General features: G+C 34.2%; 5 protein-coding genes across 5 annotated transcripts; 4 read left to right on the forward strand and 1 right to left on the reverse strand.

The window, feature by feature from the left end:
* The first annotated feature begins 1,665 nt into the window (after positions 1-1,665).
* LOC108215789 (probable WRKY transcription factor 7) lies at positions 1,666-3,961 on the forward strand. The gene is made up of 3 exons (XM_017388362.2): positions 1,666-2,506; positions 2,781-2,906; positions 3,604-3,961. The coding sequence occupies exons 1-3, from the start codon at positions 1,794-1,796 to the stop codon at positions 3,782-3,784; spliced, it is 1,020 nt and encodes a 339-aa protein (XP_017243851.1). The 5' UTR covers positions 1,666-1,793; the 3' UTR covers positions 3,785-3,961.
* Positions 3,962-4,930: 969 nt separating this feature from the next.
* On the forward strand, positions 4,931-6,415 carry LOC108216811 (uncharacterized protein At4g06744). The gene has a single exon (XM_017389652.2). It carries the CDS (start codon positions 5,051-5,053, stop codon positions 6,296-6,298), a length of 1,248 nt encoding a protein of 415 aa, XP_017245141.1. The 5' UTR covers positions 4,931-5,050; the 3' UTR covers positions 6,299-6,415.
* Positions 6,416-7,984: 1,569 nt separating this feature from the next.
* On the reverse strand, positions 7,985-10,297 carry LOC108216787 (uncharacterized). The gene is made up of 2 exons (XM_017389625.2): positions 9,117-10,297; positions 7,985-8,825 (listed from the first exon to the last, which is right to left on the reverse strand). Exons 1-2 carry the CDS (start codon positions 10,021-10,023, stop codon positions 8,332-8,334), a joined length of 1,401 nt encoding a protein of 466 aa, XP_017245114.1. The 5' UTR covers positions 10,024-10,297; the 3' UTR covers positions 7,985-8,331.
* Positions 10,298-13,631: 3,334 nt separating this feature from the next.
* On the forward strand, positions 13,632-15,233 carry LOC108215978 (uncharacterized). The gene has a single exon (XM_017388622.2). The coding sequence runs from the start codon at positions 13,732-13,734 to the stop codon at positions 14,914-14,916; it is 1,185 nt and encodes a 394-aa protein (XP_017244111.1). The 5' UTR covers positions 13,632-13,731; the 3' UTR covers positions 14,917-15,233.
* Positions 15,234-18,793: 3,560 nt separating this feature from the next.
* On the forward strand, positions 18,794-23,373 carry LOC108216398 (polyadenylate-binding protein 8). Its single transcript, XM_017389151.2, has 9 exons — positions 18,794-19,229; positions 19,957-20,075; positions 20,675-21,331; positions 21,473-21,550; positions 21,622-21,711; positions 22,227-22,361; positions 22,453-22,623; positions 22,716-22,913; positions 22,988-23,373. The coding sequence occupies exons 1-9, from the start codon at positions 18,974-18,976 to the stop codon at positions 23,219-23,221; spliced, it is 1,938 nt and encodes a 645-aa protein (XP_017244640.1). The 5' UTR covers positions 18,794-18,973; the 3' UTR covers positions 23,222-23,373.
* The last annotated feature ends 2,435 nt before the right edge of the window (positions 23,374-25,808 follow it).

Genomic DNA, 25,808 nt, shown 5'->3' on the forward strand with positions numbered 1-25,808 from the left:
ACCCTCTCTCTCCCCTATCTCTTTCATGCACCGGCTTATCCGGTCATTTGATTTCCATACCGTTCAGCAGGTCAATGCCCTTTACCTTTTTACCAGTCCCGTTTTTAACAAATGAATTTTTATAAGCATTTTCCGATTATTATTTATAAAAAATATGAGTTTACTTTTAAATTTTAGTGCTTGTAATAGTTACCAGTAGTGGCAAGAACGTATGAAAATTTATTTAAGAATTAGCCATCATTAAAATTTATTTTAGTGGATTGTTTTAGGAGGTGTATTTGATTAGGATTTTAAAATATTTTTTTTTCATTCACTCATGAAATCCGAGGCATTCGATTGAGATTATTTGAAATCTATTAAAATCTTTGGGTATTTAATTAGGATTTTAAATTATGCTACAAAATTTTGTAGTATTTAATCAGGATTTAAAATTATGCTTTAAAATCCGACAGTATTCAATTGAGATTGTTTAAAATCCATTTAAATCTTATGGTATTCAGATGCTGATGGATTTTTTTGGATTTTATAAAATGATGGATTTTGTGACATTATTTAGTATATTTTAAATTTTTTGAAATCCCACCAAAATCCATTAAATTTTGAAACATTGTGCTTAAATTCTATCGCGACATTTATCAAGACACACAAATCCAAATCACATACAATCCATTAAAATCACAATCGAATACATCCTGGTAGTTTATGGATTTTAATGGAGTTGTATGTGCTATTGATTTTGTGTGGATTCTTAATAAAATGTCGGTGAATTGATATAGATTCTTTAAGATCTCATGGATTTTGATGGGATTTCCAAAAATTTAAAATAAAATGAATATCCCATAAAATCCATCAATTTATGAATAAAAAAAACAGATTTTAATGGATTTTAAACCATACCAATCGAATACCATCAGATTTTAAAACATAATGTAAAATCCTAATTTAATACTACTGGATTTTGTACCATAATTTAAAATCACAACCCAATATCTCAATATATTAATGGATTTCAATCAATGCCAATCATATATTCTCAGATTTCATGAATAAATAATAATATCGTAAAATCTCAATCGAATACACCACATAAGTGTGTTTATGAGAATACATGGGGATGTAGATATCTTTTGATATATTATTATGACAAAAATACATGTAAGTCGTTTTTTTTTAAAATTTGCTTTGAAATGATTTAAATATTCCCATTTTGTAAAATGACCGGAATGAAGTCGGTGTCATTATATTGTTCCGACTCACACCAAAAACCTACTTTTCATTTAATTTCTTTAAAATTTTATAATTATAATTTTACACTTATTAATTCAATTTCAAAACACAACTCTTATCACCGATAAAAATTTTCCCTTCATTTCATTGTCCGGCGGAGTTCATTAACCCAAGTCCTCCGATAATCGATCCATAATAAGTTCACGTTTTACGTTCGTCAATACATCTTCCCCAAAGATAGGACTGGATCCTCAATTCCTCATACCGATTGGAGCCATTAATTATTTTTAAAGAAAAAATCTTCTGATTATTTATTTCATCCTCCAAAATTCAACCAACCTACAAAAATCAAAGATATTCCCAAAATCTTTCCACGTGTAAAAAAACATGTTTGACCACAATTTTAAACACAAAAAGTCAAAAAAGCCAGTTCATTCATCTCAAACTAGCACTTAGAAAAAGGAAAGAAAAACCAAAGCAAAAGCATCAACCATTTGACTTCTAATCCCCCACTTTTCTCTCCCAACATATACTCCCAATTCTCTGTAAGTATTTCTGGGTCTGTCATGGCCCTTGATTTGATGAACACTATCTACAGAGACAACAAGTTCCGGTCCAAAATGGAAGAGAACGCGGTCCAAGAAGCGGCCGCCGCCGGTTTGCAAAGCGTTGAGAATTTGATCAAGGCGATATCTCAGGCTAATAATCAGAACCCATATCTATCTTCTTCGTCTTCATCTGAAACCGGAGATACAGATTATAGGGCTGTTACAGATGTGGCTGTTAATAAGTTCAAGAAGTTTATTTCTTTGTTGGACCGGAACCGGACCGGTCATGCTCGGTTCAGAAGAGGACCGGTTGTTGAAAAAACCGGGGCGGAGGTGCAGAATCAGAATCAGAATCATGGGTCGGATGGGTTTCAAGTTTATCGGCCTACTGCGGTTCATCCGGTTCAGACTGTGCAACCGGTTCAGACGGTGCAACCGGTTCAGTTGGTTCAGCCGGTTCAGCGTCTACCTCCGGTTCCCAAGAAGGAGAATGTTAGTACTACGATTAATTTTGCGGCTCCAGCTGTGGCTGCTGCTGCGCCGGCGACTTCGTTTATGTCATCGTTGACCGGAGATACAGATGGGTCGGGTTTTCAGATTACGAATATGTCCGGTTTTTCTTCTGGAAGCCGGCCGGTTTCTTCGTTGAAGAGGAAGTGTAGTTCGATGAATGATGTCACTGCTAAGTGTTCAGGCTCTTCTAGTGGTCGATGCCATTGTCCTAAGAAAAAGTAAGCAATTATCTTACTCGAATTTCGAATTATCAAGTACATCTGTACATGTGTGTTTATATATTTAAATATCAAAAGCTAGATTTAAATGAGAACAGTTTTTATCGTGAAAACGTTTATAACTTATATTTGTATATTATGTGGTGCAAAAAGTTTAAATATGCGTGATTCAGGAGAGAACAATTTTATCGTGGGAGCATTTATCATATATTATGTGGTGTAGAAATTCTGATTAGGTTTTTCTTTGTGATGAAAATGAAATGTTGAATATCAGGAAGTTGAGAGTGAAGAAAGTGGTGAGAATGCCAGCTATAAGTATGAAGACATCTGATATACCACCAGATGATTTTTCTTGGAGAAAATATGGTCAAAAGCCTATCAAAGGCTCTCCACACCCAAGGTTTGTTTCTACTACTCTCTATCTGAATCATACAGTTTTATACATTGTGTCGAATTTGTATTTATGTGCAAATGTATGCTTATTGGTGTGGCTTTTAGAATCATAGATTGAAACACTTTCAAGTAAACTTACATTATTGCATCTATCAACACATTACTAAAACGCTTTATCTGGTTCTGTTATAACGGTATGTGAGGTTGATAATTCAAATTTTGTCAAAACGACAACGTGGGCTTGTGAATGCGTTCAGTCGTATATGGAAGACCTTATTTTGTTGCCCAACTTGGACAGTGTTTAATCATAATGTTGAGATTATAAATTTCTTATCAAACTTTGAGCCATTAATATGAGTTGCGACTTCCGACATAAATTATTTACTATTCTAAATCCTTAAGATACTTGTGGAGAAATTTGACTGGATTATATATCTTGAATTCACATATATTTGAAAACCACTTAGCAGCCTGGCTCAACTAGCTTAGCTTAGGGAACTAACTGATTTTGGACACAAAAGTTTCTTCTTATGTATGTGGATTTTAACTGTGCTCTTTTACTAGGGAAAAGTTATTAGCTTGATCAGATAATTGGTTTTGATATGTCAACTGATGTTGCACGAAACTTGAAAAAGTTATTAGTTTGATCAGATAATTGGTTTTGATATGTCAACTAATTGTTGCACAAAACTTGAAAATTGCAGAGGGTACTACAAGTGCAGTAGTGTAAGGGGGTGCCCAGCAAGAAAGCACGTAGAGAGGGCAGTGGATGATCCGACAATGCTGATAGTAACATACGAAGGGGAGCATAACCATTCCCAGTCTCCGAATGAAAACACAAACACTTCTCATATCCTTGAATCCGATGGCCCCAAACAATTGTGACGAGGGTCTATATATAGCTTATCATGTTTCAAGAATGTTGGATAATGGTAATGGATGTGCTTGGGTTCCAGTTGTGTTTTAATTGAATGATTATGCAACTGCTTTATTTGGTGTTGTAGTCACAACTTGGAGAATGCCATTTAATTTGAACCTAGGTTGTTCCTGTTGTTTGCTTAATTTTGGCAACTATCAGATTCGTTTCTTGCAATTGCTTAATTTTGATTTTTGATTATTATTTACTTTAATCAGCTAAAAATGGATTATAATGTCACTTGACCTATACTTAGTGAAAGATGATATTGAGGTACACATGGATGATAAGTAAAATAGTTTTGCTCCTTAACATGTTGCAAAGAGTGGATTGAGCACTTAAACAACTGTATGTACTATTACAGTAATTGGTTGGATCATCCAACATATATTTCACATTAAATTTTGTTTTGTTTGTTGCTTGTGATCTATTCTTCGACCAAAATATATGAAATTGATTTGTACCGGCCAAATCATGAATTTTGTTACAAGATAGATATAATGTTTTTCTTTTCGATATATTATTTGATAAGGTTTGTTTTCTTGGTCGATCTTTCAACCAAAATAGATGAAATAGATCTGTACCGGCCAAACTATAAGTTATGATGAACCTTCTTTCTGATATCTTTAAATTTAAAGTTCGGACAATCGGTAAGTTAACAAGCAAATTGACTCAGACCTGCAATTTATTCATAAAGCAATTCAAAGAGAAAAGCAAATGATAGAATCCACGGCAAGAACAAATGGGAAGCTAGTAGAAGCACTAAATTAAATCGGCCATAGAAGGTCAAAAAGAACTATCATGGTCATCTTCAATAGAGTAGGATGCCGCATTACATATTATAGCCTCCGTGTCCAATGTCCACCCAATTATATCATCAACATTTCACTATACTTTCGACTCCTTCAGTGGATTCACACTTCTTTGATAACCTTTAGTTTGTTCTGCTCATTACTCATGAAAAATATTTATAATTACTTAAATAACATGTGATGGAAGTAAATTTTAAAGCACATCTCAAGCCTCAAGGTTAGATGTATACTACTAATACTGTTCCTAGTAAAACATTAGAGATGTCGTTTTCGTGAAGACCTTAGGCTTTGTGAAATCATCGGCCATAATGATTGAACCAAGTCTGTGAAATGCTATAAGAAGAGCTGTTTTTCTTGTAAACTTGTCCTCAACTCTCTTTTGTATCTTTTCTTCCTTGCCTAGTTGCTGTTGCCATATCAAAAATGAGCAAATTTTCGACTAGACTGGTTTATTTAAACTACACTATCATTCTTGGCCTTCTGGTATTTCAATGGGGCAATACTGCTGGAGCATCTTTGCCGCGGGTTTCAGGAGGCATACCGAAGCTGGTAGCACCAGTAGTTGGAGGACTGGTTCCGGCAGTAGAACAGCTGGTTTTCCAGGACTTGAAGCTATCTTTGGTTTACCCAATTATTCAAAATTTCAAGAACTTGATCACTTCTGATCCTTTAGGTATCACGAAATCATGGGTTGGCTCGGATATATGCAAGTACAAGGGGTTCTTTTGTGACAACCCCCCATACAACAAAAGTGCCATAGTTCTGGCATCCATTGATTTCAATGGCTTTCAGTTAAGTGCTCCTTCACTGGATGGCTTTCTTGATCAGCTTCCTGATATCGCGCTTTTTCATGCTAATTCCAACTTCTTCACCGGCACAATTTCATCAAACATTGCGAATCTACCTTTTCTTTATGAGCTAGATATAAGCAACAATTTGTTTTCTGGATCATTTCCAACAGCTATTTTAGGTATGAATAGCCTCTCTTTCTTGGATATCCGGTTCAATATGTTTACCGGATCTGTCCCTCCTCAACTCTTCACAAAAGACCTCGATGCACTCTTTATCAACGATAACAACTTCATGCAAAGGTTGCCTGATAATCTTGGCAGCTCTCACATTCTTCTTCTTACATTAGCCAACAACAAATTTTTCGGTCCAATCCCACGTGACATTGCCAAGGCCTTGTCTAGCCTGACAGAAGTCTTGTTCTTAAACAACGACCTAAGCGGTTGCTTACCTTATGAACTCGGGCTACTGAAAGAAGCTGTAGTGTTTGACGCAGGCAATAATCAATTATCTGGCCCAATACCATACTCCTTAGGATGCCTGGAAAGCGTTGAAGTTCTGAATTTCGCTGGTAACATGTTTTCTGGTATGGTGCCTGAGGTTGTATGTGCACTTGGAAACCTGGCAAATTTATCTTTATCCGACAATTATTTCATACAAGTAGGGCCGATTTGCAGGAGCTTGATCAGGAAAGGCGTGCTTGATGTTCGGAGAAACTGCATTCCTGGACTTCCATTTCAAAGATCAATTATGGAATGTGCATCATTCTTTTCGCGGCCTCGACATTGTCCATATTATGCTTCCTACTTCTACATTCCTTGCTGGTTGCCCAACTTCAGTTCTCCTCCATTAGCTACTCTTCTAGCCCCTTCTCCAATATAGTGTTGGAATGTTTGCTTAATTCTGTATGCAGGTTCATTGTATTTTTCCACTCAAAAATCATATATTCTTCATAATAATAATAATTGGAACCACTGGAAATCACATTTTCAAACCCTACACACCTAATGCTTATATTTTTATAATCTGGCCAGATTTTTCTTGGTGATGTCTTATTTCCCATATTCTCAGGTCCATCAAGAATTTTAAGATGAACAAATTGGTCAATGACTGACCTACCTCATCTCCTTTGTTGACATTTCTATCTGCTGTCCAGCAGCAAATGTAAAATGTCTCTTTATTTAACATAAATCGGTGAGATGGTATTGCTTTCGCTCTGCTTACCGGGCATCCGGGTTCGAATCTTGTCAAAGACGGGAAAAATGGTCATTTAAGATATGCCTAGATATCAAACAGTTTTGTCACCCTTCACTGTCACTGTTTTATGAACTTCTATATTGTCAATGGGGACAAAGCATGACATGATAATGGAGTCTACTTCATCTATGGCGATAATAATTGTAATAATTAAACCAAACTCTTTTGTATTCCACTAATAGTAGTTCCTCATTTCTGAGATAGCCAATACCATGAATGCTTTTAGCCTCTTTGTGCCCACTAGATACCTTAAATTATGGTTCTTCTCCCACTGACAATTTTGTGGTCTGTATATCCAATCTAAACCTAACCTCAATGCATTATCATAATTAGGTTTTAAAAAAAAAAAATTGCAAATAGAGGAATCCTTCTGTCAGATATTTGATACTTCTGATGAAAATGGTCCCATATAGTAAAAAATCTGTTTTTACTTGATTTAAAGAGATTTTTTTTAGGTTCAAATTGATTGCTTAATGTCAAGCCGTCAGGGCCAATTATGATTAATCTTTATCTGTATGATGAAATTCAGGTATTGCTGAATTGAAATTAGGTAGATTGAAAATGACATGACCCATGGCCCTCATAAATAAAAATCAAACTTGAAACATATGGTTGAATTTTGACAAATGCATACAAATGGTGCATCAGTATCCAATTCTTCCTAATGCCAATGAGCTGCAAAGCCCAATTCAACTTGCAAGAGTACTTTTTGTCAGTAACCGGTTCTCATGCAACCTCAAGGTATTAGGAGTAGGGCTTACCCGGTTAAAGAATGGACCATAAGTAACTATTGCCAGGTTAAAGAATTCCACTAGTTGGGAGAACAGTTCTACATACTGATAGAAATTCTGATACTTAAAACAGGGAGTCCTTAATTGCATTCTCCACAAGAGATACCTAATGGAATAACAAGAGGAGCAAACCCCTCCCTATATTTTTAGAGGTGATCCGGCTCTCGGCAAAAAAAAGAAAGAGAAAGAGGTGATCCGGCTAATGTTATTGTACTATTCAATTGATTTACCAATTTATGATGACAGCCATGATCAGCCAAGCAAGAAACGTCTGAGTGCAGCCGATCCGCCTCAGCTGTGGATTTGGCTTTGGAATGTTCTTAAGTGTATTCCAGCGATGATTCTGACGGAGAACTCGTCACACATAGAGGACTTCGCCAGGTTTCCTCTAACATTCATGATTAGTTGACTAAAATACATGCTGTGAATGTTACTACAATTTAGCATGTGGGGTAAGCATGATGCAAATTTTAAGAATCCCGATATTGAAAACCGAATAAATGGAATACGCATGAATGGATGTTGACAAGTTCAATTGTAAGTGTTATTTACAATAATAATAATATGCCCAATAGTAGCTTTAATAACACAAGTATAACACCAAATATTCTAAGTCTAGATTACAAAGTCCAAATTCTGATGATCATTTCCTCTCGTGCAATCAAAATTTGTTTCGAGTTATAGATTAGCTCAGATTGTAAAGGCTAACAAAACACTCTCAACTCGTAAAGGCTTCCAACAAAAGCACCCTTGAGGGCCGCTGCTACTGCTGGTTCAAGCTCCTTCTGTCAGAACTTGAATTGTGAACTGTGACACACTGGCACAAAAATCTTTGTGTTTAACAAATTATGCAAAGTTACTCTACTTTTACAATGGTCTGTGTGGAGATCTTCCAGAACTTTCCAACACGATTTCAAACAAATCACCTTCAGATACTTCATCAAACTCAGGGCCTCTGTGAGTACTATTACCATATATGTATTGACCTTTCGTTGCTGATCGGTTAAGCCACTGGGAATCTATTCTTCCCATCGAGAAAAGCTCTTTGCTGTCTTCATAGCCTAGTGCAGGAGACTTTGTCAGAGGGCCAATGAAGCAAGGATTTGGAGTTCTTTGCTGATTTGCAGGTGCATATTTGAACACACTTTGTCCAAGATTAACTAAAACTGTCATATCACTATTAGCTGCCATTGTAGGGTACAATGGAGTTCCAAATTCTTCTGTCTTGCAATGGATTTCATGCACAAGTTCAGAATCTACAGTCAAGAACACCTTCTTCTGATTCGGATTGTATCCACAGCCAATCACTTTATCAACTCTTCCCCATTCTTCCTTTTCTAATTCGGAAACCACTTTAGCTCCTTGAAACACAAACATAGGACAAAACTTATATCATAAACATTGGTGAAGTTGTAGTAATAAAAAGGTGGACTAGTACAACTAAACATTTCTAATTTTACCTCAAACCTGAAATTTATCAAATTAAAGCCCTTACATTCACAAAAATAACAAATTAAGATGTTTCCATAACTAAAATTAACACAATTAAGGATTCGTTGATAGCATAGTGGACAACGAGTCATTCACCTCTCCAATAATCTACGGAAAATAAATATGTAATTTACGAATAAAGCAAAAGGAGAAAAAATTACCATCAAGGTAAACGGAGCCGTTGGAATTGAAACCAATGGATCCTGAGTAGCTTCCAGGAAGCTTTAGTGGAAGAAATCCTCCCCCACTAAACCCCAATGACAATGCAACCACTCCATTCTTCCCCTCTTCTTTAAAACCAACTTTCGCTTCATCCAATCTACTGTTCCCATAACCATTTTCAATACTTGTAACATGATCAATAGATTCTGATTCATCCTGAATCAGTTTCGTCTTCTCGCCTTCAGATTTCATCCCAACCGTAGTGCCAGCCAACCCATGATCCTCATTTTCACCACAAGCCAAGATTGTAATCTCAAAATAAGCCTCTCTGGGAAAAGCAGAATTCCCCAAAGAAGGCCCTGGAAAAGGCAGAGCTGTCTTGATAACAGAATTAGCAGCCACACTCGAATTCGCCTTCTTCAGACCAGAATTCAGCCTGATTTTCTGCACAAAATCAGCTGATCCTTGACAAACCTCCCAACTAATCTCCACTCCCATTTCATTCACTTGATCACCAGCTGCACACACACCTAACAAAGTCCGAGCTGATCGTACCGAAGGAGACGCTGCATAACAAGCATAATTAGTAAACGCAAATCTCGACCATCCATTCTCAACTGCATCAGTCACGAGTGCAGGATTATCAGCCCAGCTAAACAACGGCTTCGACGAAACCCCACGTCGAAAAACATAATAATTAGTCTTTTTTCTACTTGGTTCTTGATCAAGTTGATGAAGTCTAACAATACCATTCTCTAAATTTGTTGCTCTCCCACCATTATTTGCTACAACAATATTTGTAAGCTGTTTCTCGACGTGACAACATTTCTGTAGCAGCATGATGACGAGGAGAATCAGAATTGCGACGGCGGCCACCATTAAAACTACATGTATCCATCTGATCATCCCTCGTTACAAAATGTCGCAAAATTCGATGATTTTTTTGTTTGATTTTTCAAGAACTGAATGAACCGAGATGGGGGTGGCTATTAATGAAGAAGAGAAGGCAGATGAGCGTGGACTATGACGAGTTCAAGAAAGGCTGGAGAAATGAGGTGGATGCGAAGAAATTAAGTTTATTTATCTGAGTAGTGATGTGTACGAAAATAAATAGATAAATAAAAGAAGTGTTGTGGAGTAGTACTAGTATTAATTTAGTTGAAAGAAACGCGGTGTTGTGATTATAAATAGGAGTCAATGGTGTGAGAAAGAGAGGGGAGTTAATGTTGTTGTCCGGAGGTGTTCTTCTAGATAAACATTGTAGGAGTAACATGTACAGTAAATCACTGATATCAAAATTATATGTGAGATATTATTGTTTTATACTGGATATATTTTTTTATATATAATTTAGTGTTCATCTCTGAGAATGAACAAAAGAGAGTCATACTATTTCTCTTCACTTGTGAAATTTAACCAAATATGAACATCTCCAATCCTTAGTAAAGTATAGATATCATGTCACTACAGAAAATATAAATAATATATAAAAAGATTTGCACTGGTTTAGGAAAAAAAAAAGATTTGCACTATCACTCTTCTAAGAAAAAATATAGCTAGCACTATAGAGACAGTGACAGTGAGATAATTGAGATAATTGGGGGGACTAAAGTGAGAGGAAACAAAAAGGGAGGAACAGTTAAACTAATTCCTAGAGACCAAAACAAAAAGTGAGAATAAAAGCATAATAGAGTATTTGACATGAATATATAATTGTTGGTTTGTTGTAGGATGCCATGTTTGTCTACTACTTTTATATATTTGAATCATTGGTTTCTCCAAGGTTCATGAAAATTTTGAAGGTGAAAGTAGAACGAGGTAATCGTCCGTTACATTTTTAAGAGGTGAATTCATATTTTACCAGGAATATAAGCTTAAATACATAGTTTTACAAAATAAACGCGTATGAATGAAATATTGTAATCTAGTCCTCTAATATTTTTAGAATGAAATTAAACTTATTATACGTGATGGTGTCATTGAATATTTGCTTGTTAATTTTGTGACATATTTAAAATATTTTGATCATATTATGCATGTGTATGTCAAGGAAATATTTTTATAAATAATAACTTTTTAAAGAGACCTTATTCAAAAAATCACATGTTATTTTTAGAATTAAATATTTAGGGATGTTAGATATTTTTATTTGGTAAAAATAAATACCTATTAAAAATATAATTTTAGAAGAAATTAGTAACTTATTTCTTAAAACTAAACCATGTCAAAGACCTGTATCAAAGTCAATTAACATGAACATGAACCGCATAAACTCAACTTAAGCACTAAGAAGTCGCATAAGCTCGATTACTCAAGCATTAACAAATGTTAGGTCATTAGTTAGCTAATCAAACATAGTTCATCTCCAGTAAACTATTAGATAAATGTGCCATTATTTATATCTGCCACGGTTGTTGGAGGACATTATCTCATAGCCGATGCATCAATTTATTTTCTACAAACAGATATGATACGATCTAGATATGTTTTAAAGGTTGGCTCATGCCTTACTAATTATTATATACACACTACAGAAATGGAGAAATGTGATAACGCAAAATTAAAAATAAAGTAAAAGATTGTGTGTAACCATAAAATCATTCAGGACTGCAGGCCATCTTCTCCTGGTCCTGGACGTGACTCTAAAAAGCCATTTGTCGCCTGAAAAATGTTATTATAACGGGGTCAACGGTTTCTTCACCTGATAGAAATTATGGTATTTTATATTTTTCATATTGTGATAATTTTTAAATTTTAATTCGTTTAAATTATCATAATATAGATGTATGAATCCGAGTATAGCATTTCTGTCCAGAGTAAAATTCTTTACATACAAATATTAAATATAAACTGTAGAGAATTTATAAAAATTTGGTCAATTTCACGAGAATCTCATCCCTTAATGGTGCATTTTTCGAAACTTTAAAAATTTATAATTAAACTATATTATATATCATAATAATATTAGTTAATCTTGCCAAAACTACTTCTAAGTAAATCACTATCACCTGCTAATCTATTTTAACATGCATTAAAAAAAAATTAAATACTTGTCTAAGAAAAGTAGAGGGAAAAATAATTGGAGAACTAAATAATTACACTAAAGACTTACTTAGTAGACAAAAGTATATAACTAAGAGCATGGTCCCTCTTATTTGTCTCCTTGCCGAGGACATTTCTCCAACGGAATGATACTACTTGGTTTTACACACTCTTGTTCATGGTCATGAAACTGAGAAGACGTCAATGTTGGTCAGTTGGTGTCAGCATTATCGGGAAAAACCACTAGTTTTGATTTTTTAAAAGAAAAATACAACTATTTCACTTGGAGACACACAGCAAAACTTTGTGCTTTGCACCGTCGCAAATGTACGCTGTTTAATTAGAAAGTAATCGTAGTTACTTCAACCAAGGGCAGCCATTAACGTAAAACCAATGATGTTTTTGTGAAAAGAAAAAATTTAACTGGAAAGTTGTTTTGTCGGGAAAAATAATAATTTAGAAGGTGAAAACTTTAATGACATTCATATAGTGATTTTTCTTGTATGTCAAGTTATAATTAGAATTAAGTAATTACAAATTTATTGGAGTGCCCGAACTAGTAAGGATTTTTTAGTTATTCAACCTCGATCACCTTGCATGTATTTGATTACTCCTATCGATGATTAGATCGTTTGCTTTGCTGCAAAAATGAAGTGAAATGACGTAGATACTTCAATATTTCAATATGACAATTTAGAAAATAATATTATATTTACCATTTTTGTAAGAATATTTTTTCCTTTCAAAGTGTTCAAGTTTCGATAAATCAACACTCCTTTTATTCTCAAATAATTTACTTTTTCCTAATAAAATAAAACCTTATATTTCAGAAAAATTTAGCAGAATATCTTTTTAATCGTGATTACTACGAACAACATATATTATACAATAGCAAAATATAGTGTCAGGAAAATGTAAACATGTAACCAGCCAGATTGGATCATGGTGTCATTAGGACCATGAAACTGAAAGAGGCCCAGTTACATGCTCGTCAAACTGAGTTGACATACGTTCCGAGGAGGCCCAATTAAGTGAAGTTCGGGATCCTTTTGTAAACTGTCGGCCTGTTGGGAATGATTAACGAACTACAAATGTTTAGTTGTACACAGGTGAATTTTTTGTAAAATAATTTTTGATTACTAATTATAAATAATTTAAATATTATTTTTACATATTTTCAATCAATAATATAATTAATATCAAATAATTTTATTTATTGATATGATTAAAAAAGACAAAATATCTTTTGAGGTTTCTAATATTTCAGAAAATATTTATATATAGTATGTATTGTAAGCCAATTTTATTATATTTCATTTCTTTAAGTATATTTTTTAAAACGCACTTCTACGTTTTTTTAACAAAAATTATGTTGTAATTTTTTTGTGACTTATAATATTAAATATTTTTATTCAAAAAAAAAAAAAAAGAAGTAAGTAGCCATCAATAAATTCGCAAAACTTCATCTGACACGCACAAAGAACTGGCGCATCTACCATACACACACTCAGAACTCAAAAGAAAGCCATCATCTTATCCTGCACACACACAAACACACACATGTACGTATAAATGATCACCCTCTGCAACTCCCACACTTTCTTCCACCTCAAACCCCAATTCAAACCCTCGTTTTACATACCCAATCTCAATTTCAAAACCCCCTTTTCATCCCACCCCCGAAAATGTCGCCCCATATCCGCCGAATTTTCCGCCGCTGCCACCGAAATCGACATGGTCCGGACAAGAGACGGCGTGTACACAGCCAAACCTCAAAAAGTTGTCATATTGTGGGACCTCGACAACAAACCCCCACGTGGGCCCCCCTATAATGCCGCTATTTCTCTAAAGACGCTTGCTCAGAGGTTCGGTGAGGTTGTTGATTTTTCAGCCTATGCCAATCGCCACGCGTTTGTTCATTTGCCTCAGTGGGTTATTAATGAGCGGAGGGAGCGAAAAAATCGGGATTTGTTGGAGAAGAAGGGGGTGATTAGGCCGAGTGAGATGTATGTTTGTGGGGTTTGTGGGAGGAAATGCAAGACTAATTTGGATTTGAAGAAGCATTTCAAGAATTTACACGAGCGAGAGCGGCAGAAGAAGTTGAATAGGATGAAGGGTTTGAAGGGGAAGAAGAGGCAGAAGTTTAAGGAGAGGCATATTAGTGGGAATGTGAAGTATATGGAGGCTGCCAAGACTTTGATCACTCCCAAAAGTGGGTATGGATTGGCGGGGGAGTTGAGGCGGGCTGGGGTTTATGTTAAGACGGTGGAGGATAAGCCTCAGGCGGCGGATTGGGCTGTGAAGAGGCAGATGTTGCATTCCATGAGTAGAGGTGTGGATTGGATTGTGTTGGTGTCGGATGATTCGGATTTTAGGGAAATGTTGAGGAAGGCGAGGGAGGGGAATTTGGGAACAGTGGTTGTTGGGGACGTGGATAGGGCGTTGGGGAGCATTGCGGATTTGTGGGTTTCGTGGGTTGGTGTGCAGAATGGGGAGGTGAGTGATGATGATTTGGTGCCGAGGAGGAGGAGTGAGGGTGAGGTTGTGGATGAGGGGACTGGCGGTGGAGGGTTTCCTGGGGAGAGGGATTTGGATAGTGTGTTGGATGAGCTTGTTGGAGTGAGGAGTAAGTTTAATGAGCTGAGTTTCGAGGAGGAAGAGTCAGCAGGTTTTAATTTTGATAACGATAGTGAAGAAGAGGATGATGATTTTTTATGGGATAGCGAGGATGATGAATTGGAACGAGATTATAGATAATTTTGATGCAAGTGTTGTTTGAGATGATTGTGGTGTAGCAGGGTTTGGATGATAAATGATCTTTAGGCCATGCTGGTTATTGCACAGTGATGAGAACAAAAAAGGGGCGATATAGTGTAGCAAATAAGAATTTTAGAGGAAGTTGATGCAGGTCTTAAGAGCCCTTTGTGTCGACGAAATATAATTGCTGACTGCATTTCAAGGGGTACATTCTTCTGTCTCATTCTGATTTGAAGATGAGTCCTTTTCATTTGTAAATTTGCATAATTGTTATTCCCAATATTATTGCAATGTACATTTAGTTCTTTTGGTTACTATTAATTTGGTCATCATAAATTTATGCTTCTTTTTCTATATTTCAATTTACATTTTGCTTAATATTGTTGATTAAGAATTTTTTCTTTAACTAGTTTAATAGTTCAAATTTGGATGGCAGCTTGTGAAGTCTTCCTATTCATGCTCCCGACTTTTTTTAGGAGAGAAAGCAAGTGAATGCAAGTGAAAGTAAATGGGCTTTCACTTTCATCCAACTTTTGGAGTGAAACTTTTGGAGTGAAAGTATTCTATATTTGCATCCACTTTCACTTGCTTTCCTCCTTTTGAAAAACTCGGGAGCACAAACAGGAGTGAAAGTAACATAACTTTACTTCTTTTTCACTTGCTTTCCTCCCTAATTATAACTCGGGAGCAGGTTAGAGTCTTTAGTGGTTGCTGCATGGTATGATTTGTGTTGGCATTCATATAGGATCTATTACGCATAATTAATCTAAAACCAGGATCATTGTCTAACATATTTTTATGTCAAATATTAATTACCAAAAAGCAAGAGTTGGAAAGTTTTGATTGTGATGATGATAGTGAAGAAGAGGATGATGATATTGGAAACATAACATGATTATAGAAACTTTTTATATGACTGTTATAGTGTTATTCTAAATGATTATGGACTAGCAGAGAAAGGATGATGAAATGATCTTGAGGCCATGCTGGTTATTGCACAATGATGAGAAGGCATGAACAACTACATAGTTTAGCAAGTAAAAATTGGGGCATGAAGTTAATGCAGGTCTTCACAACCTGAACCCCTTTGTGCCAATGAGTGTTTAACAAAATCTACATATGATTGCTAACTGCATGTCAAAGTCTACATGTTTTCTGTCTCCTCGTCCAGAATCAAAAAGGTGTTGTTTTATAATCCATTTGTATATTTGCTACCTCTTATTCCTAAAATTATTGCAGTGTAGTTTTTGTGGTTACTATTAATTAATCATCTCTCATGATAATTGTTTTCCAGAGATTTATGCTTCTTTTCTTATATTTGACTGTACAATTTGCTTATTATTGTTGATTAATAAATTCTCTTAAAGCGTTTTACTTCAAATTTGGACGGGACCTTGTGAAATATATCTATTTATGAGCCAATAACCTATGATGCCATGCAGCAAATTTGTCAATCTAGAGCTGATTGTAGGTACTGCATGCTAATTTTTGTTGCTTCACTAGACTCGTAGATTAGAAATGCCAAGTTGCTGCTTCTTATCTATTTTATATCATTCTAACCAATATTGTTCAATTATTTCACTCTGTTTCTTTGTTTTTCTTGTCAGAGATTATTGTTTAGAGTTACCTAATGAAAAGGTTATTCTGGCCCTAGGTTTCAAACCGAAAATGGGTGCCTATAATTGATATAGCCATGTATGTAGGGTTTTAAATTAAGCTTCTCCCGCATATTTAAAATGTATAAGATGTTCGTGTTAGATGTCAGTTATATGTAGAGTCGTAAACCTTACTGCTTGATAGAGGTGCTACTAGGCTCTATATATAAACTGATATATAATTTGGTTCCACCGCATACTCAAGTACTGTATATAACTTTCTTTATTATTAAAAAGCGACTGTGTGATGAAAGAAGATCGGAATGGAACAAAAGATATGAAGATTCATAGGTCGAATAGGCGGGAGCTTAGCATATGGATCTCTATATAAGGTAAGGAGGAATATCAAACCTTTCTTAACATTTGGGAGAAGCATAGCAGGAAGAGGCTTGGCAAGCTTAAGGTACTTTGGCTGATAAGGTTTGTATGTAATGGTAGAAAACCATGCAGCACACTCCGGCAGGGTTTACTGCACACCGGTATGTTTCTGGAGTGTATATATTGCACCTCTACTCCATGTTATGAATTTTCAAGACATAGGAGAGCAAAATAAACAAACCACTTGATGGGACTCTTTTCCGAACGTTCGATTTTGCTTCTGGTTGTTTTTAATAAATAATAATTTATTTTAATAAATAATATAAACTTAATGATCCTGTAATTATTAATTTATAAGAAAAATAGGTTTTTTTTATATTGTCCAGTTGTTATGCAGCCAACTTTGTGCAGGGGTCTGACTTTTAAACATTTTTGTTTAAAATTCTTCTTATTTATAAATATAGAGTAGTAAACTGTTGCTTATATTTTCCGAATCTCTGTTGACTTTACAAAATCTGTAAAAATGTGTTAAAACGATATTCTATTTATAACAGTCTAAAATATTAATAATATATTATTTTTAAAATATACTCCCTCCGTCCCTTTGTAGAACATTGGGAGACGGGGACTCGGCATACATTCTAATTCTCTTATAAAATATAATTTAAAAAAATATTTTGATTTTTTTTTCTGAATAAATATTTACTATCTAAATTTTATATAAAAAAATTCAAAAAAAAGTTATGAAACTATTTTTTATAGGGGACAGTTTAACAAACTATATATATTATATACGTCTAATTTAGTCGATCCCTTTAAAAAATATTCTAAATGGGGACTCGGCATACATTCTAATGCTCTCATAAAATATAATTTAAAAAAATATTTTGATTTTTTTCTTCTGAATAAATATTTACTATCTAAATTTTATATAAAAAAAATTCAAAAAAAAGTTATGAAACTATTTTTTATAGGGGACGGTTTAACAAACTATATATATTATATACGTCTAATTTAGTCGATCTCTTTAAAAAATATTCTAAATATGACAATCATGTTTTAAAATATTTATTATTCATATATCACAAAAACTAAAAAAAGCTTTTACTATGAGAGACATAAGAGTCTTTGTTATTTTCATGAACATGCGGGTTATGCGGTTGAACCTGTACTGGGATCGCTCTGCTAATTAGACAACGATTGAATTAATTATTATCTTATCTTACTAATTTAATCTAAATTAATTATTATTGAATCAATATAACTTTTCCTTATTTAAAATTGAAATTTTCAAGAAACATATTATAAAAATTAAAATTCTAAAAGAAAACAACAGTATACATAAAATTGGTATGTATGTTGCACAAAATTCATCTTGATATTGAAAACTAATTATCTAAATATCTTAGAATTTGGATATTTTGAATTATGATGGATATAAATTTCAAATATATTAGGTTAAATACTAATTTTTTTTATGTTAAATTGATATCATTAAAATTTTAAAATTAAGAATCCATATCATCGGACATAATGTACCTTCAAGTTATTAAAAGAATTCTAAAATATTTCGTTATCCAATAGATATCAATAAAATCTGAAAATCAAAAGTTATAAAGAAGATATCATTTTATATGTCGTACGTAATAAATTGTAATATCTTTAAAAATCCAGAAAGTATAGATACTGCTCAAAATCCAAAAAATAAAAAAGAAGATAGTATATTAAATATCATGCATATTTAATATTCCAAAAAGAAAGAAGATATGGATGGATACACCAATTTGCCAAACAAAGCACAACAAAAATAATTTACGGCCAAGATCTTATAAGACAATCCACGCCCCATCTGACCGTCCAAGTTTTAAGATACAACACACACTGTGTCATCACTATATATATTGCTCACCAGTTTCTTATAGAAACGTCGCGGTGCAGTTTGATCTCTGCTCTTCCACCCAAAAAATTAAAAAAAAATAATAATAACAATTTTATCTGTGTCGATCTTCATACACACATCTTCATCGTCAATTTTCCCATCGTCGACGATTTATCCTCATAAAAAACTCAAAAAACTCGGAGAAATGGCGCAGATGCAGCTTGAGCCGCCGCAGATGCGGGTGACGGGAGGTAACGGTGCGGCGGCGGCGAGTGGCGGTGGAGGATCGAGTCAGATGGTGATGACATCGTTGTTTGTGGCGGGTTTGGACAAGAGTGTAACGGAGTCGCAGCTGTATGATCTGTTTAATCAAGTTGGTCAAGTAGTTTCAGTTAAGGTTGTTAAGGACACTACCAGCGAGATTGGTCATGGCTATGTTAATTACAGCAATCCCGATGATGGTCAGTCTCCTCGTACTCATTTTTTATGTTTGTTTATTCATGTTCAAGCATGTGTTTGAAGTGTTATGTGGGGTCTGATATGTTTGGATTTTTATGTTATTTTTGGTTCTATCGATTATTATGTGTGTATATTTTTATGTATGATCTGTGTTGATTCAATTTGGGTGGAAGTCGGAGGAGACTAACCTGGAAGCCTGCCAAGTTAATTGAATTAATTTTTTTTGTTTATTCATGTTTTTAATATATAATTTTTTGGAGCCTTTTTGTTTCTAATTGTGGTAAATTAGTAGAATTGAAATTATTGTGTTGGTAACTCATGTTTATGTGTTAGTATGTGAATCATTATTTCTGGCAATTTGGTACTTGTGGTGAAACTGGGTTGATTTGTGAACTATAAAGTCTAGAAGTTTGTGATATGTGGAGAACATAATGTTATTTTTCACTAATTTAGGATTGAGTTTTATTTACCTTTTCTATGGTGGTCTTTGTCAACCTGATTCCTATCGGAATATCTCTTTATAGAGGTTATCATGTTTTAGCTGTCGCCTGGACACTTGACTTCGTTAATTATGTAATAATAATAATCGAGTCATGTATCGGAAACTAATTGTGAAACGCTTAGGTGCCATGGTCTGAATTTATGCAACTGTATGATTTCTCATGCACTGGGTCTATTACATGCTTGTTATACAATGACATCTAATACTCTTTTCTCGATTTTATACAGCTGCAAGGGCATTGGATGTTTTGAACTTCACTCCCGTGAATAGCAAAACAATTCGCATAATGTACTCTGAGCGTGATCCCAGTAGCCGAAAGAATGTAGCGGCAAATGTATTCATCAAGGTACTAATATAAACGAGATATTCGTATAATGATTGAGTAACTGGTAACCTTGTCTTTACTATGTTTTATTGTAAGGCTGAATTTGATTTCCTCATTAGTTTAGCGGTCCGGATGTCTAATGTAGCAAGCATGAGAATTATACACTCCTATGCATAATTAGGCGTCCCATAAATTTTTTTCCCCCTGTCATTTTTGTATACTCTTGAGGGTTATAAAGAAATTTTTACTCCAAACATTAATTGGTGGCCAATATATGGTTGTGCAATGAAACAAAATCACATTACATTTCTAATCAAAGATGATGGCCCTTATTGAATATTGTGCTGTGTGATTGTCCTGCAATAATAATTCAGCATAATGGACTGTAAATTCAAATAGAATAGCAGTGTTCTATGTACCGTCTCTTTATATCATGGTGCTCAACGTGTTTTCTTCGTATTGCTGCTCATCCAAGTATCATCAAATAAATCCTTATTACTGATTCTATATATCTGTGCATTGATGTATATATGCAATTTGCATTTGGTTCTTTGTAGTCGTAATGGTTAGAAGATTTTGTACTTGCATTCAACACCTTGTCTTATTATACGTGTGTGCAGAACTTGGACAAGTCTATTGATGGCAGAGCTTTACATGAAATATTTTCAAGATTCGGCACCATCAAATCTTGCAAGATAGAGACTGATTCATATGATGAGTCTAAAGGGTATGGTTTTGTTCAGTTTGATAGTGAGGAAGCTGCGCAGAAAGCTATAGATAAGTTAGATGGTATGTTGATTAATGATAAGCAATTGTATGTTGGGCGTTTCGTTTCTAAAGAGGAAAGGGATGCTGCTTTGAGTAGGGCAAAATTCAACAATATATATGTGAAAAATCTTTCTGCAACTACAAGTGAAGAAGATCTTCGCAAAATTTTTGGTGAATATGGAAGAATCACTAGTGTGGCTGTGATGAGGGATGTTAATGGAAAATCCAAATGCTTTGGATTTGTCAACTTTGATAATGCTGATGATGCTGCTAAGGCTGTTGAGGCCCTAAATGGAAAGAAGTTTGATGATAAGGAGTGGTATGTTGGCAGAGCCCAAAAGAAATCTGAAAGAATGATGGAACTGAAAAGTCAGTTTGAGCAAACTGCAAAGGAACAAGGGGACAAGTCTAAAGGATTGAATTTGTATGTTAAAAACTTAGATGACTCAATCAATGATGATAAACTGAAGGATCTGTTCTCCGAGTTTGGAACAATCACTTCATGCAAGGTTTGTAAATATGGGGAGTTATTAAAAAAAAATTATATGTTTCTTTTTTCACTGTGTTTATGCATGTTGTTTTGCACCTTTTCAATCTTTCATATAACATGCATCTTTATGCAATATAATTGATCCTTCTTTACTTTTTAGGTCATGCGTGATCCTAGTGGAATCAGCCGAGGCTCTGGCTTTGTTGCATTCTCGACTCCTGAAGAAGCTTCACGAGCTGTGAGTTAATACTTAATTAATATTATTAAATTTTTATTTGAGTATTGATCAGTTTCTTAATCTACCAACAGCTTGCTGAGATGAATGGAAAAATGACTATGAGCAAACCACTATATGTTGCTATTGCTGAGCGGAAAGAGGAAAGAAGAGCACGGCTGCAGGTAATGTGTTTAACTTTACACAGTTAAAATCTCAATGAGTATATGTTCTTGTTTTTTAATAGTTAGCCTCAGTGATATCAACTCGAATAAGCATCGCCAATTGTAGGCTGGCTTACTATTTTATTGCTTCCTCGTCTTCTTTGACTAACGCATCGTCTTTTACTTGATCCTATTGTATTTTACATTTTACCAAATCAGTTTTATCTATTGACTCTTAAGTCTTAATATAGATGAAACACTATAATCTGCTGGATTTATTTGAATCCATAACCGGAAGTGGTGACTGCATTGTGAGGTCAAATTAAACTTGACTAGCTTTGCGATTTAGATCTGAAACTCATTAGCTATTTTTAGGACAGTAGGTTATTTGATATTAAAATTGTGTTGACGGTCTATTTCCCGGTGATATCCTTGTTGTACATTATGGATCTAATCATATACTCATAAGTCATAATAGTAAGTAAATAAAAGATCAATTTTACAAATATTAATAGTTCTGCATACAAAAAATACAGGCCCAGTTCTCTCAAGCGAGGCCAGTTGCAGTGCCACCTGTTACTCCTCCGGTGCCAGTGTATCAGCCTGGTGCAACTAATTTCGGACAAAATCTCTTTTATGGTCAAGGACCTCTTGCAATGAATCCTTCTCAGGTGCCAATTTCTTGAGCTTTTCCAACATATAAGGTTTAAGAATAAATTGATGTTATTAACCATTATTCTAAACACAAAATTATAATTTTAGGCCGAATTTAGTTATCAACAACTTGCTCCAGCGATGAGGGCAGGTGTTGGTCATGTACCAAATCTGTATGTGCCTGTGATTCCTTCAGGTCAAAGGCCTAGTGGGAGGCGTGGAGCTGGTCCTGGTCCTGCACAACAGACACAACAGTCCATGCCTTTATCACAGCATCAGGTTTAGTAACTTGTACATGCTAACTAGTTTGCAAGTTTTTATTTGTATATCTTTAAAATAATATGCTTAAAGGTTGATAACATGATCCGTAGATGATGCCAAGGGGACACATGTACCGTTTCCCACCTGGACGGAACATGGCAGATGTGATGCCAGGAGATGGAGGCGTATTTCCAGGTCCTTATGGCTTGGGTGGAATGCTTCCTCGAGATGCTCCTTCTCCACAACCAATGCCAATAACAGCATTGGCCTCTGCCCTGGCAAATGCACCAGCTGATCAGCAGAGAATTGTAAGTCTGTCACCGTTTATATTATTGATATGTGTTTGATATGAAATTTAACATGGCTCTCCTTTTGGTGACAGATGTTAGGTGAAAATCTTTATCCTCTGGTGGATCAGTTGGAGCACAATCATGCAGCTAAGGTCACAGGCATGCTTCTTGAGATGGACCAAACTGAAGTTCTGCATTTGTTGGAGTCACCAGATTCGCTGAAGGCAAAAGTTGCAGAAGCAATGGAGGTTCTCAAGCATGTTTCACAAGTCAACCCAACAGATCAGCTGGCAAATCTTTCACTCAATGACAATCTTGTTTCTTAAGTTTTAGGGTGGTTTTAGTTGTGGTCGTTTTATGAAAAACTAGTCGCAATCGTTTGAACTTAAAGGGTTTTGAATTATTATTCTTGTTTTTTAATAACTATTTTCTCTATCAAGTATCAACTCGTTATTTGAATTTAAATGGTTTTGAACTATGAATCTTGTTTTGTTAAAGTTGAAACTAAATTGGTGGGCTTTTCACCGGGGCGGGATCTGATTTCCGTATTGGTCCCGTCGAGCGCCCATCCCATTCTTTGTTGGTATTTATTTTTCTCCATATAAATTATGTTTGTCCTATGCCCTACCCATTTTTTGCAGGTACAGTATTTATTATTCACCTCATCCCTACTCCCTCTTCATATATTACTCTCCTAATTTCACTCACCATGTCAGTTTTATATTTAATAATTTGGAAAAAATAGATTATTTTTTGAATTTTAAAATTTTTCTGGGTTTATATGCATAAATAATATAAAAAATAAATTTAACATTTTTTTTAAAATTGTTAATATTATAAAATTTTCTCGAACTCCATTCTGTATCCACAAAATTTTTCGATTTTTCTGACCTGAACGGGATTGAGATCGAATCAGGATTGAGGACCTGACACGAGATTGCCCCTTCACATATTTGAGTAATTATTTTTATATCAAGACTTGAGCAAAGATGTCAAACAAAATTATGTGAAATAAAATTTTGTTTTTTTTCAGTTCAAAATATAATATAATTTAAAAATAATATGATTGTTCCAATTACCTTCCATTGGAGTTCCAATATCATGAAAACTGTATTGAATTATTTGACCTTGAAAATATTGATGTTGAGATGCGAGAAAGTATTTAACAAGAAGAAGACGGCATAAAAATTATTACAACAAAATGTATTTAACAAGAAGATGATTTGTCGTAAAAGGGATATAGTAAATATTATAAATTATTTCAAAAAAAAAAGTAAGGGATCTTTTTAAAAATACCCATCTGTAAAATTATTTTTTTAAAAATACTACCATCTTTTTCATTATTTTTAAAAATACCTTTTCATAAATTTTTTTTTTCAAAAATACGATTTGCAACTTTTGCAACCTCATTTGCAACCTTGGGCGGCGCAGCCGTAAAAGTTGCAAATGAGGTTGCAAAAGTTGCAAATAAAAATGGAAAGTTGCAACTGTTGCAACTGCAATTGCAACTGCAATTGCAACTGCAATTGCAACTAGTTCAACTGAAAACTGTAAGTTGCAAAAGTTGCAAATGAGGTTGCAAATGAAGTTGCAACTGCGGTTGCAACTTTTGCAACCGCAGTTGCAACTTCATTTGCAACCTCGGTTGCAACTAAATGCAACTGAAAACTATATATAGTTGTAAATGAGGTTGCAAAAGTTGCAAATGAGGTTGCAACTGCAGTTGCAACTTTTGCAACTTCATTTGCAACCTCAGTTGCAACTAAATGCAACTGAAAACTGTAAGTAACAACAAATGTATGGTGTGCCCCTGGGCGGGTCATTAGATTACAATAGAATCAACTGAATGCAACCATATGCAACTGAATACAACCATATGCAACCATATATGCAATTATATATCGATTCCGAAAATGAGGTCGAAAATGACATTTGAAAACTGGAACTTGAAATCAGGAATTCAGCTGCATATGAAGTTGCAAAAGAGGTTGCAACACGGCTGGCGCCGCCTGTAGTTGCAAATGAGGTTGCAAACAGTATTTTTGAAAAAAAAAATTTATGAAAAGGTATTTTTAAAAATAATTATGGAAGGTAGTATTTTTGAAAACAATAAAAGAAAAGGTAGGTAGTTTTGTAGATTTCCCAAAAAGTAAATACTATAATAAAATATTTTTATCATATATTTTATTATATATATTATAATATATTAAATAAATTAAGAAGACCGTAAAATAATTTAATACACGTGGACATGAAATATAGAGATCAGCGAGTCAATTATTTCCGGATGAATATGTTTAATGAGGAGGCCGTGTATGACAGAGTAGCATATTAATTATTGGAATTTAAAATTCATACTTTAATGATTTTTAAAAATAAATTTACGGTTGAATATATTATAAAATATACGACAATGATGTGTATTATAATATTAAATTATGAAATGATTACACAAACAATATAGATTAGATAAAAGTAAATAAGAATGTTTTAAATTATTTGTATATAATATTTATTTATTTTATAATATTAAAGTATTTTCAACATATTTGATTTATTAGAATTCGCTTTGATTTTCAACTATCCTTTCCTTAGTGAAAATGTGTATGAGTATATATTTGTTTACATATTTTATACTGCATAATAGTTTTATTATTAATATAATATTCAAAATTTTAAAATATCATTATGGATAACTTTTAAAATAATATAATAATTTAGTATAATACACACACGTATACATATATATAAAATAATTTTATGACGACAAGTTTACCTCTTTTTATTTCAATTAATGCATAAAAATATCCGAAACAAATAAACTTCACCCCACTTGATAAAAAATGTCACAAAATTTAATAAATATGCAGCTGTGATCTAGTCCGACTCGATTAAAAATCAAAATCCGAATAG

The sequence above is a fragment of the Daucus carota genome, chromosome 4 (genome assembly GCF_001625215.2).
Source record: "Daucus carota subsp. sativus chromosome 4, DH1 v3.0, whole genome shotgun sequence".
NCBI lineage: Eukaryota > Viridiplantae > Streptophyta > Magnoliopsida > Apiales > Apiaceae > Daucus > Daucus carota.

What these genes read in the sequence shown, in the direction of transcription:
- LOC108215789 (XM_017388362.2), top strand. Translation starts at nt 1,794, where the DNA reads ATGGCCCTTGATTTGATGAACACTATCTACAGAGACAACAAGTTCCGG. An exon ending in TGCCATTGTCCTAAGAAAAA is followed by an intron (nt 2,507 to 2,780) that starts GTAAGCAATTAT and finishes GTTGAATATCAG; the next exon opens with GAAGTTGAGAGTGAAGAAAG. An exon ending in AAAGGCTCTCCACACCCAAG is followed by an intron (nt 2,907 to 3,603) that starts GTTTGTTTCTAC and finishes TGAAAATTGCAG; the next exon opens with AGGGTACTACAAGTGCAGTA.
- LOC108216811 (XM_017389652.2), top strand. Translation starts at nt 5,051, where the DNA reads ATGAGCAAATTTTCGACTAGACTGGTTTATTTAAACTACACTATCATT.
- LOC108216787 (XM_017389625.2), bottom strand. Translation starts at nt 10,023, where the DNA reads ATGATCAGATGGATACATGTAGTTTTAATGGTGGCCGCCGTCGCAATT. An exon ending in CGGCTCCGTTTACCTTGATG is followed by an intron (nt 8,826 to 9,116) that starts GTAATTTTTTCT and finishes TTGTGTTTCAAG; the next exon opens with GAGCTAAAGTGGTTTCCGAA.
- LOC108215978 (XM_017388622.2), top strand. Translation starts at nt 13,732, where the DNA reads ATGATCACCCTCTGCAACTCCCACACTTTCTTCCACCTCAAACCCCAA.
- LOC108216398 (XM_017389151.2), top strand. Translation starts at nt 18,974, where the DNA reads ATGGCGCAGATGCAGCTTGAGCCGCCGCAGATGCGGGTGACGGGAGGT. An exon ending in CTGAAGAAGCTTCACGAGCT is followed by an intron (nt 21,551 to 21,621) that starts GTGAGTTAATAC and finishes ATCTACCAACAG; the next exon opens with CTTGCTGAGATGAATGGAAA. An exon ending in CAGCTGATCAGCAGAGAATT is followed by an intron (nt 22,914 to 22,987) that starts GTAAGTCTGTCA and finishes TTTTGGTGACAG; the next exon opens with ATGTTAGGTGAAAATCTTTA.